Here is a 16,339-nt window from a genome sequence, read left to right as displayed (position 1 = left end):
ATGGAAGCAGATTGCCAGGTTTTTCTTCCATGGTACTACTGCTGGGTAGGTTTGAACTGCCAACGTTTAGGTTAGTAGTCAAGGGCCAATCTTTTGTGCCACCCAGGGTCCTGTCTGGCCCACCAGGTGTCTCTAATACCTAACAATGTTGCCCAACACATAGAAAGCCCTCAAGTATACTCATGAATATTAGATGAATGATCATCTCCATGTTGTGGCAAAGGAAACTGAAGCCTAGGGAGGGGCTGTCTCTCATCCAAGATTCCAAGGAGACACAATGGATAGGATTGCAGACCCCAAACCTCAGAGACCACTCATATTTTTAGCGTCTGCCCTGCCTCCAGACTGAGGTCCCCCATTCAGCTCATCATAGAAAAAGATGTCAGATCAGATGAGGCAGGCACCCCCCACAGCAGAGTACCACAGGGTTCCCTGGAGGATCGAAGTGTAGTCCCCACCCAGGGTACTGCCCAAAGAAACAAGACCAGGCTGAGCACGGGCAGACATTGACCAGGGCACTGAACCAGGATGGCTGGTCCTCTGGAATCCAGAGGAGGAAGTAGACAGTGCGGGTGAGGAAGAAGGGTCTAAGTCACCTGGAGATGTCTTGGGGGAGGCAGGGGGGAGGACTACTGAGCTTAGTCCAGCTCCCCAGTGACTGGAGATAAGATTCCAGAACCTCCGTTGCCTCTCAGAGGTCTCGGGTAAGCAGTCATAGGAGTCACTTCACTTAGCAATGGGAGCCAGTGAAGGGTAGGGTGGGCTCTCTGCTTGTCCAGCTACATTCCGGAGAGGAGGTAGTCTCCAGGGGCTTGAGTCAGAGTTCTGGGGTCAGGGTTAGAGGGTTTGTGGTCAGTCAGCATCTGGGGTCAGACACAAGATCAGCGCTGGAGTTTTGTCTGGGACAGAGCCTGGGGCAATGTGTGGGTTGGGGCTGGGTTCAGAGTTATAGTTTGTGGTGAGTTCAGATTTGTGCTATTCTGGGTTGAGTTGTGTTCCCCACAAAAGATATCCTTGAAATCCCACTATAGACCTGTGAATGTGACCTTGTTCGGAAATAGAGCCTTTGAAGATGTTATCTGTTAACGTGGAGTTGAACTGGACTAGGGTGGGTCCTAATCCTATGACTGGCACCCCTATAAAAGAGAAGAGACACAGAGGAAGGAAGACCATGTAAAGATGCATCTACAAGCCAAGGAAGGCCTGGGGCTACCAGAAACCAGGAGAAACTGGGAAGGATCTTCCCCTAGAGCCTTTGGGGAGAGCATGGCCCCACCCATACCCTGAATTCAGACTTTCAGCCTCCAGAACTGTGAGAGAATAAATTTCTGTTCTTCAAAATCACCCAATTTGTGATACTTTGTTATGGCAGCCCTAGGACACCAGGTAGGAGCACCACATGAAGGGGTCAAACCATGAGCCAGTGTACAGGTCATCCATAGGGCCTAAGTTTAGGGGTCAGGGCAGGCCCACTCTTACCTGGCCAGGCTCCATGCAGTTGATCTTTATGATGAGGGGTATCTCTCTCATTCCTGCACCGGGATTCAGAAATCTCCCACTGTCTGGGATGAACTCCTGGGGCCCCTGGAAACCCTGGAGGAGGAGAAAAAGGGTCTGTGGATACTGGGACCTGGCCTTGGACCTCTAATTCCTACCCCCATGATGCATACCCCTCAGTTTCCTCCCCCTCTGACTGTCTTCCACTCTTTCCAGCCTCAACCACTTCCCATTCCTTAATCCCGACTTTATGAATTTCTTGGTGGTGCAACGGGTTAATGTGATCAACTGCTAACTGAAAGTTTGGCAGTTCAAATCCACCCAGAAGGTTCTTGGAAGAAAGGCTTGGTGATCTACTTCTGAAAAATCTGCCACTGAAAACCCTATGAGCACAGTCTATTCGGACACACATAGGGTAACTATGAGTTGGGACTGTCTCGATGACAACTGGGACTGAACTGGGCTGGAATCCTGTCCTCACCGGCACAAAACTGAAGTCATCACTGAGTCTGGATTCCAAGGAGGTTCTGAAGAGTCATGCAGGACGTGTCATCCGAGAGAAGATGACCCTGTTAGGAAACTCAGGAACTGGCAGAAAGACAGAGAGATGGATACAGAAATACATCATCAAAGATCAAGATGGAGCTACAGGGAGACACAAAACACAACTCATGACTAAAGCCACAGAACCATGGGGGATAGCAACGGAGAGACTGAGGAAAAGGAAAACATTGATACACAAAGATGGAGACCAAGAAAGGATACAGAGAGATGCAAAAGCTAAGGACCAGAGTAGAAAGACACAGGCATTTAGAAATAGACATACAGAGATACCACAAACAATTCATAGAGGGGGAAAGGTGGACACTAGGGGAGGAGAGAGAGAAGAAGAAGAAGAAGAAGAAAGAAAAAGGGAGAGAGGGGGCAAGGGGAGAGGTAGGAAGTGGGCTTGAGCCTTGGTCCATTTCCTTATATCCTAAGTTCCAAGAATGAGTGGAATTGTCAGGATGAAACTCATCCCTGAACAATCACAGCCCCAGAAGTCCTGTCTGACAGCTCCTTTTCCCCACAGAAACCAGGAGAATAAGAAGGAGAAGGAGAGGGGAAAAAAAAGGCAAAGATGAGGAGGAGAACAATAACAAAGAGGAGGAGGAAAGGAGGAGGAAGAGGAAAGAAAGAGAAGGAAAAAGAGGTGGAGGAAAAAAGGAAGAAAGAGGAAGAAAGGAGGAGGAGAAGGAGAGAAGGGGAAGAATGGAAAGGGTAGGGAAGAAAAATACAGACAGACAGATGCAATAGTCACAGTAAAAAGAGAAGCACAGTGTCTGATACCCTGAGACTGAGAGCAACTGTGGGACAGAGACCAGCTTACAGGGGAGATAGGAAGAGTTCAATATCACAGACAGAGATAATGTCAAAAGAGAGACAGAGAGACTGACAGAGACCTCCAATAATCATGAGGGCTCGAGGGACACCAGCCAGAAAGAGTGGATGGGGTGGAGGTGCCCAGAAATTTTCTGATCTCCCCAGGAGGGAGTAAGAAGATGGAGTGAGGGTCCTCACAGAAAACAGTCCTGGGACAGTTCAGCATTGGGAGCTCAGGGGAACTGGGCTGGGACTTTGGGAGACTCTGAAGCCCTTCACAACTTCCTGCCTTTTCCTGATGGATCAACTTAGCCTGACAAATCTTATGTGAAGCCAGCCCCTCCCAGGTTCAGGAGAAAGGTGACAAGGAGGTGTCCCAGAGACCTAGGAGCTCAGGTTAACAAGGTGACTAACGGTGGGTAATGCATTTTATTGGTTCTATTTTTTAAACCTGCTACTTGGGAGGAAATAGGATGGACAGACTAGAAAACTGATGAGGGTGGAGGTAATGAGTGAAGAAGGAGTGCCTATAGGCAGAGAAGACAGGGATGGGGGTCCAGTCTCCTCTGTTTCTTCAGTAGAAATGGTCTTGAGGCTGGGTCCACCTCTTTGCAAGCAAAGTCTTCAAATTAGTAGAAATGTCTGGATAAAACAAATCCCTAAATTATCACAGATCCAGGAGTCCTGTCCATCAGCATCTTTTTCCCTCAGAAGCCACGAATGAAAACATCTGACCCCTCATCACTCATATCCAGGAATTTAGGCCACAGGTTTCTCTTCAGAACCCAGGAGTCCAGGCCCCCAGACCACCACCCTCAGACCCAGGGTGGGAGGGATCACTTATCAACAAGAACAATGATTCTCAATCCCTGAGAGCTTCAGCTCAGCCTCTCATCCCAGTTATGTCTTGTAGTATCACACAGAAGTCCAGGATCCCAGCCCTAATCCTCCCTCGTTTGGACTGTAGACTCAAGGGTTTTCCCTTTCCTATTCCTTTGGCGTGTCCAAAAGGGAGGAGGAGGAAGTAGAAGCTGGCAGAACTAGAAAACAGTTTGGAGATTCCTCAGAAAGTTAAAAATAGAGCTCCCATATGACCCAGCAATCCCACTCTTAGGCATACACCCAAGAGACTTGAAAGCAGCAATGCAAAGAGAAACCTGTATGCCATCTCCTGTGCACAGAAACCTGTACACAGAAACCATCTCCTAGCTCTACCTCACTTTCTACTCTTTGCCATGAAGTTCCCCTGCCCCACTGATTTAAGAGTCTGAATTCAGGACATCATCTTTATAGGAAGGTCCTTCTTTGTCTCTATCATCTTGTAGTAGCTGCTGGCAATCCTTGGTGTTCCTGGGCATGTAGATTCATAAGCCTCTATCTTCACATAACATGTTCCCCTGTGTATCCTGTGTTTGTGCTCCCCTTTATAAGACACCACTCAGAAGGGATTAGGTTTAGGACCCACCCTACTCAGTATGACCATATTAACATAACCAAAAAAATAAAACCTATTTCTAAACAGGATCACATTCGTAGGTACAGGAATTAGGACTTCAACATATATTTGTTTGGGAGAGAGACACAATTCAATCTATAAGAAGGTGTAATTAAAAACATCCCAGATATACAAATTCTCAGGCATGCCTCACAAAGTTTGAATTAGGAAACATCTTTGAAACTCAGATAATAGGAGCGAAGAACTCCAGAGGATACGGTAAAAATATCAGATTAAATTAAACATTTTAAAATGGATAGTCATGATTAACTGATTTGGTAAAGTTTATGTTTTTCAAAATAATCTTGAATGAAAGAGAAGAAAAAGGGTAAGCATATATGTGACAACTCAGAACTAAAATTCCTCAATACATGGATAGGAGAATGAGTTGGATCAAAGGGACTAGGATGGCCAAAAATTATCAGAGTCGAGTGAGCCAAAGGAACCAAGAAAATGGCTCCCAATGAGACCCTCCTCCTGGTGTTCATGCCGTTGTGTAATCCCCTTCCCCTGATTGTAGGACGGACCTGTGATTTACTGTTTTTTTTTTTTTTTCCAGTTACATGCTGTTGTTTTTTTTAATATAGGCAACACGTTTGCCAATTCAACATTTTTAGCTTGTACAATTAAATGAGGATGGAAAGACTTCGTCTCACTTATTTTGGACATGTTATCAGGAGGGACTAGTCCCTGGAGAAAGACATCATGCTTGGTAAAGTAGACGGTCAACAAAAGAGAGGAAGATCCTGAACAAGATGGACTGACACAGTGGCTGCAACAGTGGGCTCAAACATAGCAATGATTGTGAGGATAGTGCAGGACGGGGCAGCATTTCATTTTGTTGTACACAGGATCGCAATGAGTTGGAACCTACTTGATGACACCTAACTACAACAAATCAATGAAACTAATTACAGCAACAATTACAATGAAACTAATTACAGCAAGCATCCATTGCCATATTTTCCATCCCCATAAACAGAAACTCAACGCTAGCTAAACACAAATTGCACTTTTTCCCCTTGCCTCCCACCCCTGGTAACCACTGTCAAACTTTGGTCTCTATACCTTTGCCTACTCTAAGTGTTCCATATTAGTGATATCATACAATATTTGTCTTTTTGTGATTGACTAATTTCACTGAGCATAATGTTTTCAAGGTTCATCCATATTTTTTAATGTTTTCAAGGTTCATCCATATTGTAACATATATCAGGACATCATTTCTCTTTATGACAGAGTAATATTCCATTGTGTGTATATACCACATTTTGTTTATCCATTCACAGGCATTTGATAGGCATTTGGGCTGTTTCTACCTTTTGGTTATTGTGAAAAGTGCTGCAATGAACATTGGTGTACAGGTTTCTGTTGCATTGCTGCTTTCAAGTCCCTGGAGTATGTGCTTAAAAGTGGCATTGCCGGGTCATATGGGTGCTCTATTTTTAAATTTTGAGGAGCTGGTGAACTGTTTTCCACAACAGCTGTACCATTTTGCATTCCCACCAGCAATGGATAAGGTTCTGATTTTTGCACACCTTTGCCAACATTTATTTTCTGTTTCTGTTTTGTTTTTTTGTGACTTGCTTCTAACCAACAGAATACAGCAAAGGGCAGGGCAGTCCCAGAATGCATACACATTTATCCCAGCCTCTCCCCTCTTTGTTCATTTCTTCATTTTACACATGGTCATTGATTATCTTCCATGCCCAAAGCCTGAGCTGAGGGCTGAAGCCAGAGCAGAGAGCAAGGAAGGCTCAACCCCAGACTTCTGAAAGCAGGAAGTGAAGGTGGGAGGAGCAGACCACCAAGCATGATTTCTTTCCTTCACAGCCTTTTCTGAGTCTCTGGGTCCTGGTAGGAGGAACCCTGGTGGTGCAGCGGCTAAACCCTTGCCTGCTAACTGAAAGGTTGATGGTTTGTTCCCGTCAGGTGCTCTGTAGGAGAAAGATGTGGCAGTCGGCTTCTATAAGGATTACAGCCTTGGACGCCATATGGCACAGTTCTACCCTGTCCTTATACGGTTGCTATGAGTCAGAATTGACAACGATGGGTTTGGGTTTTTTTGGTTATCTTCAGGGAAGGAGCCCTGGTGGCACGACAGGCAAGGGCACAGCTGTTAACCATAAACTTAGTGGTTCAAACCCACCCAGCATCTCTGAAGAAGAAATACCGGGCGATCCACTTCCTTAAAGATTACAGCTGAGGCCACATGATCCACAGCCTTCTCTAACCTGAGACCAGAACAAGATTGTGCCCCACTACCACTACCAGCCACTCTGTCCAGGACCACACTAGAAGGTCCCATTTAAATGTAGAAGAAAATTCAATAACATGCAGAACAAAATTCAGATAAAAAAAAGAGAGAGAGAGAAACTAGACTTACTGCTCTGAAAAAGACTGAAGAAACCCCCAGGACTGTCACCCTAAGACAACTTTCTAACTTGAAACTGGAGACACTCCTGGAGGCCACTTTCAGCCGAACAGTAGATGTGGCTATAAAATGGACAATAACACCCATGAAGAATGTGCTCCTTGGAACAATCCACTGTAGGAGACCAAAAGGGCAATATTTCTCCAAAACCAAAGATGAGAAGGTAGGGAGGGACAGGGAAACCGGAGGAATGGAAATGGGGAACTCAGGGAGGAAAAGGGGAGAGTGCTGATGCATTGATGGGGGTGCAACCAATGTCACAGGAAAAAAATCGTGTATGAATTATTGATTGGGAAATTAATTTGCTATGTATAAACTTTCACCTAAAGTTCAATAAAAAGTTAAAAAAAAATTACAGCCTAGGAATCCCTGTAGGACAGTTCTACTCAGTCTTACAGGACCACTATGAGTCAGAACCAGCTCAACCGCAAAGGGCTTTGGGTCCTGGTAGCTCCTTTGTCGCTCTCCATGTTGCTGAACTCGGCAAGGCTTTAATAAATCATCCACTGCCGTCGAGTTGATTCTGAATTACAGCGACCCTACAGGACGCAGTAGAACTCTCCCAAAGAGTTTCCAAGGTTGTAGATCTTTATAGAAGCAGATTGCCACATCTTTCTCCTGCTGAGTGGCTGGTAGATTCAAACTGCTGATCTTTTGGTTAGCAGCTGAGGGTTTTCACCACTGTGTCACCAGGACTCCCATAAGGTTGTAACAACCAGGGAAAATTCAGCTCTCCCTTGCCCTGAGGGGAGCCATGATCCAGAAGAAACCGTGACACAGCCCTTTCCAGGCCTCTAGCAACCTCAGGATTGAGGAGTCAGTGCTGCAACTCTACAGGTTGTAGAAAACAGACAGATTTCTTTCATTAGATGATTTTATGAGTGAAGGAGAGGTTGGAATAAGGGAGGAAGGAAATCTTGCACAGTCACCTCAGGAACTGTATTTTTCTGCATTCATATCTTACATGACTTATTAGAGCCCTGAGTTAAAACTAGGCCAATAAAATGATGCAGCCACTGTGGCAAACGGTTTGGTGTTTCCTCAAAAAGTTGAACACAGAACTACCATAAAACCAAAACCAAACCCAACCCACTGCCTTCGAGTCAATTCCAACTCATAGCGACCCTGTAGGACAGAGCAGAACTGCCCCATAGGGTTTCCAAGGAGCACCTGGTGGATTCGAACTGCCAACCTTTTGGTTAGCAGCCATAGCTTTTAACCACTATGCCATCAAGGTTTCCAGAACTACCATAGGACAGAGGCATTCCACTCCTAGGTATATACCTGGGAGAAGCGAAGGCAGGAATGCAAACAGAACCTGTACACCCATATTCATTGCAGCGTGTTTCACAATAGCCAGAAGGTGGAAACAACCAAAATGTACACCAACAGATGAATGGATAAACAAAATGTGGTACATATTATGCAGCTGTAAAAGAGAATGAAGTCCCAGGGACCTCACATCACCAAGAAAGAAATGCCAGGAGCACAGAGTGTCATTTGGACCCAGGGTCTCTGTACTGAGAAGCTCCTAGACCAGGAGAAAATTGATGATGAGGACCCTCCCCTAGCGCCAACAGAGAGAGAAAGTCTTACCCTGGAGCTGGCACCCTGAGCTTGGACTTCTAGCCTCCCAAACTGTGAGAAAATAAACTTCTGTTTTGTTAAAGCCATCCACTTGTGATATTTCTGTTATAGCAGCACTAGGTAACTAAGACAGAATTTGGTACTGGGAGTGGGGTGCTGCTCTAATAGATATCTAAAATGTGGAAGCAGTTTTTATCTGTGAATGGATAGAGCCTGGAAGAGTTTTAAAGTGCCTAATAGTAAAAAAATTTTTTTTCTTTTTCTAATAGTAAAAAAATAAAAATCATAGATTGCCTTGAGGAGACTGTTGGTGGAATATGGACATCAAAGACAATTCTGGTCAGAACTCTGAAGGAAGTGAGGAGAGCTTACACTGGAGATGGTGCAGAGGGTGAGAAGCAGCACAAGAGAAATGGCAGCAGCAGAACCAGGAGATCAGTGTGAGACAGTGCTGGAGCCGACCCAAGGAGCAAGAGAGGTGAGTGGAGTGGGTTGCCTTTGGGAACTTATTGGTGGAGCTAGGCTTGCCAACCCACGGAGCCAGAGAGCTGAGTGCCTTCTAGCCAAAGTTTACTGGTGGAGTGGGGTGCCTCCAGGAAGTTATTGGCAGAGTTACAGAGCTTTGGAACACTTGTTCCAGCGAGGCAGACATGGGTGGAGAGGTCTGAGGGGCTGAGAGGCCAAGAAGCCAGGAATCAGAAGCTGAAGAGACAAGGAACACAGGAAGCAGAGCTGCCTCCATCTCAAAGGGTAGGGTCATGACCTTTGGAGTCTCAAAGGGTGGAGCCATGGCCTCCGGGGCTTCAAAGAGTGGGGCCACAACCTCTTAGTTTTCAGTAAGATCTTCACCAACTCAGTTCCGGAGTTTGGGGCTGCCTTTCACAAGTGCAAACAGGATGGGGTCAGATCTGCTGCCCAAATCTGAGGGGGACCTCATACCACCAAGTAAGTAGTGCCAGGAGCAGAGCCTGTCCTTTGGACCCAAGGTTCCTGTGCTAAGAATCTTCTAGACCAGAGGAGGATTGATGACAAGGATCTTCCTCCAGAGCCAACAGAGAAACAAAGCCTTCCCCTGGAGCTGGAGCCCTGAATTCAGACTTCTAGCCTACTAGACTGTGAAAGAATAAACATTCTGTTTGTTAAACACCGCCCCCCCAAAAAAAAAGACAGAGAAAGAATGAAGTCGTTATGCATGCCACAACATGGATGAACTTGAAAACATCATGCTCAGGGAAATAAGTCAGTCACAAAAGAAACAAATATTGTATCCTCTTATTTATATTGAAATAGGTAAACATATATAAGCCAAAGATTATTAGTGGTTACCACGGGTAGGGGGGAGGAGAAAAGGGAGAGATTTTGCTTAGGGAGCATTGATTTTATGTTAATGATGGTGGAATGATTTGGAAATGGATATCAAGAATCATTTCACAACTTGATAATCAATGTTACTGAAATGTACATGTAGAAACTGTTGAGCTGGTGTATGTTTTGTTATATATATTTTCACCACAATTTAAAAAAATAACTAGGCCAAGATGATATTTGAGATAGATCTGGCCAAAGTCTAGTGTCTACCATATATTTGAAGAACTCTTAAAAATTAACTAGGAAAAGACAGAAAAGTCAATTTTTTAAATGGACAAAGGTCTTTGAGAGACAGTTTTCAACATCAGAATGGCTAAAATAAAACTTAAAAGACAGACAATACCTCCTTTTTTCAAGGATGTAGAGAAAGTGGAATTTCCTTACATTGCTGGTAGGAGGACAAATAGATTAATCACTTTGAGAAAACTGGTATATCTAATAAAGTGAAAGAAGCATACACCATATGACTCAGTAATGACACTGCAGGCAAAAAACCCAGAGAAATAATAGCTTGTGTCATCAAAAAAAAAAAAAAGTACAAGAATGTTCATGAGAGCTTTATTTCATAATAGCCAAAAATTGGAAATAACAAAATATCCATGAAGGAAGGAACCAAATCCGTTGCCATTGAGTCGATTCCGACCATAATGACCCTATACGACAGAGTAGAACTGCCCCCTAAGGTTTCCGAGGAGCGACTGGTAGATTAAAACTGCAGACTTTTTGGTTAGCAGCTGAACAGTTAACCACTGTGCCACCAGGAAAGGATCAATAAATTGTGATATATTCATACAATAAAATACTACACAGTGTTAAAAAATGGACAACACACAGCAATGTAGATGAGTCTCATATACATAATATTGAGTAAAAGAAACCAGACTCAAATAACTACATACCGTATGATCCCATTTACATAAAGCTCAAAAACAGATAAAACTAATCTATGGTAACAGAGCTCAGGAATAGTGGAGGAGAGTACAACCACCTGGAGGAGGGTGCAGATTTAGAGGGGTCATAAGGTGCTTGCTAAGGTGCTGGAAATATTCTATACGTTGATTTCACAGATGTATACATAAAAAAAAATCTCACTGGTATGTACGCTTTAAGATGTGTGCATTCTTCACTGAATTGTGTTGTTGTTGCTTTTAGCTGCTGACAGGTTGCTTCCAACTCAGTAGCCCTATGCGCAGCAGAACAAAACTCTGCCAAGTTGGTTCCAACTCAGCGACCCTACGTACAACAGAATGAAACACTGCCCGGTCCTGCCCCATCCTCACAATCGTTGCTATGTTTGAGCCCAAGGTTATAGCCACTGTGTCAATCCATCTTGTTCAGGGTCTTCTTTTTCATTAATCCTCTACCTTTTTTTACCAAGCTTGATATCCTTCTCCAGGTACTGGACCCTCCTGATACCATATCCAATGTAAGAGAGAGAAAGTCTCGCCATGCTCGCTTCCAAGGAGCACTCTGGGTGTACTTCTTCCAAGACAGGTTTGTTCTTTCTTCTGGCAGTCCATTGGATATTCAATGTTCCTCACCAACACCGTGATTCAAAGGCATCAATTCTTCAGCCTTCCTTATTCATTGTCCAGCTTTCACATGAATAGGCTGCGACTGAAAATATCATGGCTTGGGTCAGGTGCACCTTAGTCCACAAGGTGACATTTTTGCTTTTCAGCACTCTAAAGACATCTTTTATAGCAGATTTGCCCAATGCAATACATCATTTGATTTCTTGACTGCTGCTTCCATGGGTGTTGATTGTGGACCCAAGTAAAATGAAATCCTTGACAACTTCAATCTTTTCTCCATTTATCATGATGTTGCTTATCGGTCCAGCTCTGAAAAATTTTGTGTTCTTTCACTGAATTGTACACGTAGAAATTGTTGGATTGATATATGTTCTGCTGTTTGTATTCTCAACAACGACAAAAATAAATTATTTTTAGAGAATGCACAAGTTTTATTGCAAGTAAGCTATATCTTAATAAAAATGAAAGAGGGAACTAAGGTAAGATATGACTGAGTCCCTTTCCCCTTTAGGGCTTCGGGGTACCAGCAAAGTTCTCTCTCAGGACTCAGGAATCCAAGTTTCTCTACCTCCTTTCCCATTCAGATCCAAGAAGGAAGGCTTTGAGCCTCTATACTCCTAAGTCCATGAACTCATAGGTCCCAGATACTGACATATCCTGGTAAAGCCCCTGGTTTGGGGTCTCACACAGAGAGACATCCATGTTCTGGTACAGGCCTCAGCCATGTCTACATTCTGATAAATGTTCTCTCCTCAGTTCACCAATGCTGCCTGGGCTTGTGGTGCTGACTGCAAGAAGTACATAAGTATCTCATGCAAAAACACATACTGGGCCTGTAAGGGGTGCAGAGAAGTCTGGGTGAAGGGCTGACCCTGTGTTGGGATGTATGAGCTCCACTGAGGACAAAATTCTAAACCTCCCTTGGCTTTTTTCCTTTGCTCCCCTTGGCCCTATGGTCTGAGCCTTTAAACAGGAAAATGCTTTCTTCAAACTCTCTACTCCTTTACCTAAAGATAAAACATGCTTTGGGGGATGGAGACTCAGGTAAGAATGATTCTGGACTCATTTGAGTCTAGAAGGATATCAGATCATTTAGAGGTGGGCTTCATTCTGGTCTACTCCGCTGTCACAGAACCCATGCTACCTGGGTGTTTCTAATAATGAAACCCCACTCCTGGTACTATTCCCCAGAACCCTCTCCATAATGGTGCTGCCAAACATGGGGACAGACCCACATGGACCAGCCTGGGTGTGCTGGGTGTCCAGGTGCCTGGAGGTAAGCATAACGTCCCAGGGCCCCAAAAGTAAATAGGAGCATCGCCAGACCCACATGAAGAGAACCATCCAAAGCTCCTCCCTTCTGCCCACCTTGAGAATATCCCTCCACATCTGCAACGGGGTGTGGGTGGTTATAGTGATGGGAGAAATGGAGCTAGGTCGGGAGGAGGCTGGAAAATATGACTTTTTGAATGGAGTGCAGTGGTTATAAACTTCAGTATTAATATAATAATATATGGAATCCCCGGGTGGCCCAAATGTTTAAGTGCTTGACTACTAACCAAAAGGCTGGTGGTTCAAACCCATCCAGAGGAGCCTCAGAGGACAGGCCTGGAAATCTGCTTCTGAAAAGGTCACAGCCTGGAAAACCCCATGGAGCAGTACTACTCTGCACACAGGGGTCACCATGAGTCGTAATTGACTCAACAGTAAATAACAACTAATTGGAAACCCTTGTGGTCACCAAGAGTCGGAAACGACTCGATGGCACTAGAAAAAATATATATATATATAATATATGTAATATAATAAATATAGGCATTGCTGTCATGTTGATTTTGACTCATAGCATCCCTATAGGACAGAACAAACTGCCCTATCGGTTTCCAAGGTTGTAAATCTTTATGGAAGCAGACTGCCACATCGTTCTCCCACAGAACAGCTACTTATTCTACTTATACCCATTGTCATTGAGTCGATTACAACTCATAGAGACCCTATAGGACAGAGTAGAACTGCCTTTTACGGTTTCCAAGGAGCATCTGGTAGATTTGAACTGCGGACCTTTTGGTTAGCAGCTAAGCACATTAACCATTGTGCCATCAGGGCTCCATATTATGTAATATAATATAAATGTGGTTATAAACTTCAGTATATATCATATAAGTGGTAGTTATAAAATTCAGTACATATACTATAATATACAATTTATTTTATTATATTATATAATTATCAACTATAATGATTAGTATACTGTATTAATACTATATTATGTCCTATTATAAACTTTCTTCCTATGACTTGTGTTAGGGAAGTTATTGGCCCTTTTCCCTATATGTCTATGGGGTCAGGAGGTCAGTAAACCCCTCAGACGTGGTGTTGCCTGATGGCTAAGAGCCTTAGGTCTAGTAATACACCACCCACATTAGAATTTCACTTCTGCCACCTCTGAGATGCATGACCAGAAACCCCAGTTGCTCCAGGTGGTGAGCTTCTCCCCCAAGCCTCCCCCCAGTTCCAGTCACCTCCATCTGCACCATCCCTGGACCGTTCTGGCACATCTTTCTCACATAGCTGAAAGGCTCCACGTGGCCCTTAGCCTCCAGCTGATGGATCATCACATCAAGGGCGATCAGCACACCGGTGTGGCCTGTGCTGAACTGGGAGACAGAGGGTGTCGTAAAGCCAATTTGTGCCTTGCATAGTTCGCTGCCTTAGCATCCATTAATTCCTCTTAGTTGCCCTTTCAGTATCTCTGGTGGTGCAATGGTTAAGAGCTCAGATGCTAACAGAAAGGCAGGCGGTTGAAACCCACCAGTGGCTCCACAGAAGAAAGACCTGGCAATCTGTTCCTGTAAAGATTATAGCCTAGGAAACTGTATGGGGCAGTTCTACTCTGTCACACGGGGTTGCTATGAGTCAGAATTGGCTCGATGGCACACAACAACAATAGTTGCCCTTTCACTCAGTTTCTGGCATGGCAGTTCCTATCTTGTCACCCAGTCTCTCAACAGCTGTGGGCTCCAGCTGGCCCTCCTGGCCATGCCCCATACAGTTTCCTGTGATAAAACCTCATTACTATCTTGGAGCCCAATCTCTCAACGACCATAGTTACTCCTTGCTCCACCCAGCCATGTCCCATATGATTCCCTGTGATAAAAAGCTTCTCCTTTTCCCACGCTAATGCCCTACCAAAAAACAAACCCACTACTGTCAAGTGACTTCTGACTCACAGTGACTCTATAGGACAGGGTAGAACTGCCCCATTGGGCTTCCTAGACTGTAATCTTTAAGGAAGCGGAATACCACATTTTTCTCCCGTGGTGCATCTGGTGTGTTTGAACCACCAACCTTTTGGTTAGCAGCCAAGCGCTTAACCACTGTGCCACCAGGGCTTCTTCACTAATGCCCTAGAAACCTTTAAACCAATCAGTAAGACTTCAGTGTGAACTAACCCCAAGACCCCACCCTGCTTGCCATACATAAGCATCTCCTAAGTTTCAGCTTGTTGCTTTGCCCCCAGTGCAGCCTCCTGTGTGGCCCTGTCTCTAGGCTGTGCTGTGGTTCCCTCTCTGGCATCTGGGAGTACTAAATCGTATTCGTTTTCTGGCCTTCCTGCATGAGTCTTACTTCCTCCAGCCACACCCGACAGACCATCCAAGACACCCACAGACCCCTCTTTGGGTCAAACTTAAAACAGAGGGGATCATGAAGATAAAAAATGAATAGGACTTGCAGAATCCCCAGAGGCATTCTAGAGACTGAATGGGCTGGAAATATGAAGGCAGGCTTTCCTTCTCCCCCCTTATTTATTTTCCCTTTTTATTTTATTTTTTAAATTAACATACAGTAAGGCTAGCTTTTTTTTTGTTTGTTTTTTTTTGGTGTATGTCTACGAGTTTTAACACATGTATATATTTGTGTAACCACCACCACAGTTAGGATGCTGTTGTCCTTGTTAGCTGCTGTCGAGTCAGCCCGACTCATGGTGATTTTATGTACAACAGAATAAATAAAATGCTGCCCAGTCCTGCGTCATCTCAATGATGGGTTGCAAGTGGGACTGTTGTGATCCATAGGGTTTTCATCAGCTAATTTTTGGAAGCAGATCATCAGTCCTTCCTTCTTACTCCATCTTAATTTGGAAGCTCTGCTGAAACATGTTCAGCATCACAGGGACATGCAAGCTTCCACCAATGAATGGGTGGCAGTTATGTTTGAGGTGCATTGGCAGGGAATCAAATCTGGGTCTCCTGCATGGAAGGCAAGAATTCTACCACTGAACCACTGATGCCCCCACAATCAGGATACATCACTGCCTTGTAAACCAGGCTTTCTTGAACCACAGAAAAGCATCTAAGAGGACCAGGCCATGGACTAGCTTCTGTGTAGATGCTTTCTGGAGAAAATGGCAGAGCCTGGGTTGAGGCCCTAAACCACCCCAACAACACTATATTAGAGCAAAAATTACTAAGATAGAATCTGTGGAAGCTCAGCTTAAGTGCCAGGAACAGCAGGGGCAAGGGTCCCAGCTGTATAACAAAGATGCCTACTGTCTGTCCTCCTCCTACTTACTGATTTCTCTATAACCACCAGCCCTTAGTGTCCTATTACCTGGATTTGTCATGCCCAGGCAAAGAAGATGAGGGAGGGGGGATAGTCTAACCTGCAGTGCACTACAGGGGGCCCCCATCCTTATTTTTGTCTAGCCGCTGTGGAAGTATCTTCCAAAAATCCAGCAGGGACTCCACAGATTGTTGGAAGCCATCCTCTGGCCAAGCTGTGTAGTGGAACTGATGAACAGACAGTGAGTTTTGCTGATCCATCTGGAGGGCAGGAGTGTTTGGACAACAGAAAGAACATAAACCTAGGGGCATTCGTGGACAGTGGAGAAGTAGGTAATTAGGACTCGGGGGCTGGGAGTGGAGGGGTCAAGAGCCCCAGGAAGGTTTCTCAGGAATTAGTACCAGAAGTGGGGTGCATGTGTGTGGCTTTGGGGATGTTTGTGATTTGAGGGACTGGGGATGACGGGTCAAGCCTTCCAGTGTGGGGTGAGTATACAGA

General features: G+C 44.7%; 1 protein-coding gene across 1 annotated transcript in view; it reads right to left on the bottom strand.

Annotated features, from left to right (window-relative positions):
• The window catches only part of PTPRH (protein tyrosine phosphatase receptor type H), an 80,294-nt gene that overhangs the window by 48,643 nt on the left and 15,312 nt on the right, over window positions 1-16,339 (bottom strand). Inside the window, 2 exon segments of the mRNA XM_049902368.1 lie at window positions 1,480-1,593; window positions 13,801-13,935. Of these exon segments, the coding sequence (XP_049758325.1) occupies window positions 1,480-1,593; window positions 13,801-13,935 (249 nt within the window).

Source organism: Elephas maximus, chromosome 11 (genome assembly GCF_024166365.1).
Source record: "Elephas maximus indicus isolate mEleMax1 chromosome 11, mEleMax1 primary haplotype, whole genome shotgun sequence".
NCBI classification, from domain to species: Eukaryota; Metazoa; Chordata; class Mammalia; order Proboscidea; family Elephantidae; genus Elephas; species Elephas maximus.
This window is presented reverse-complemented; position numbering and strand designations above follow the sequence as displayed.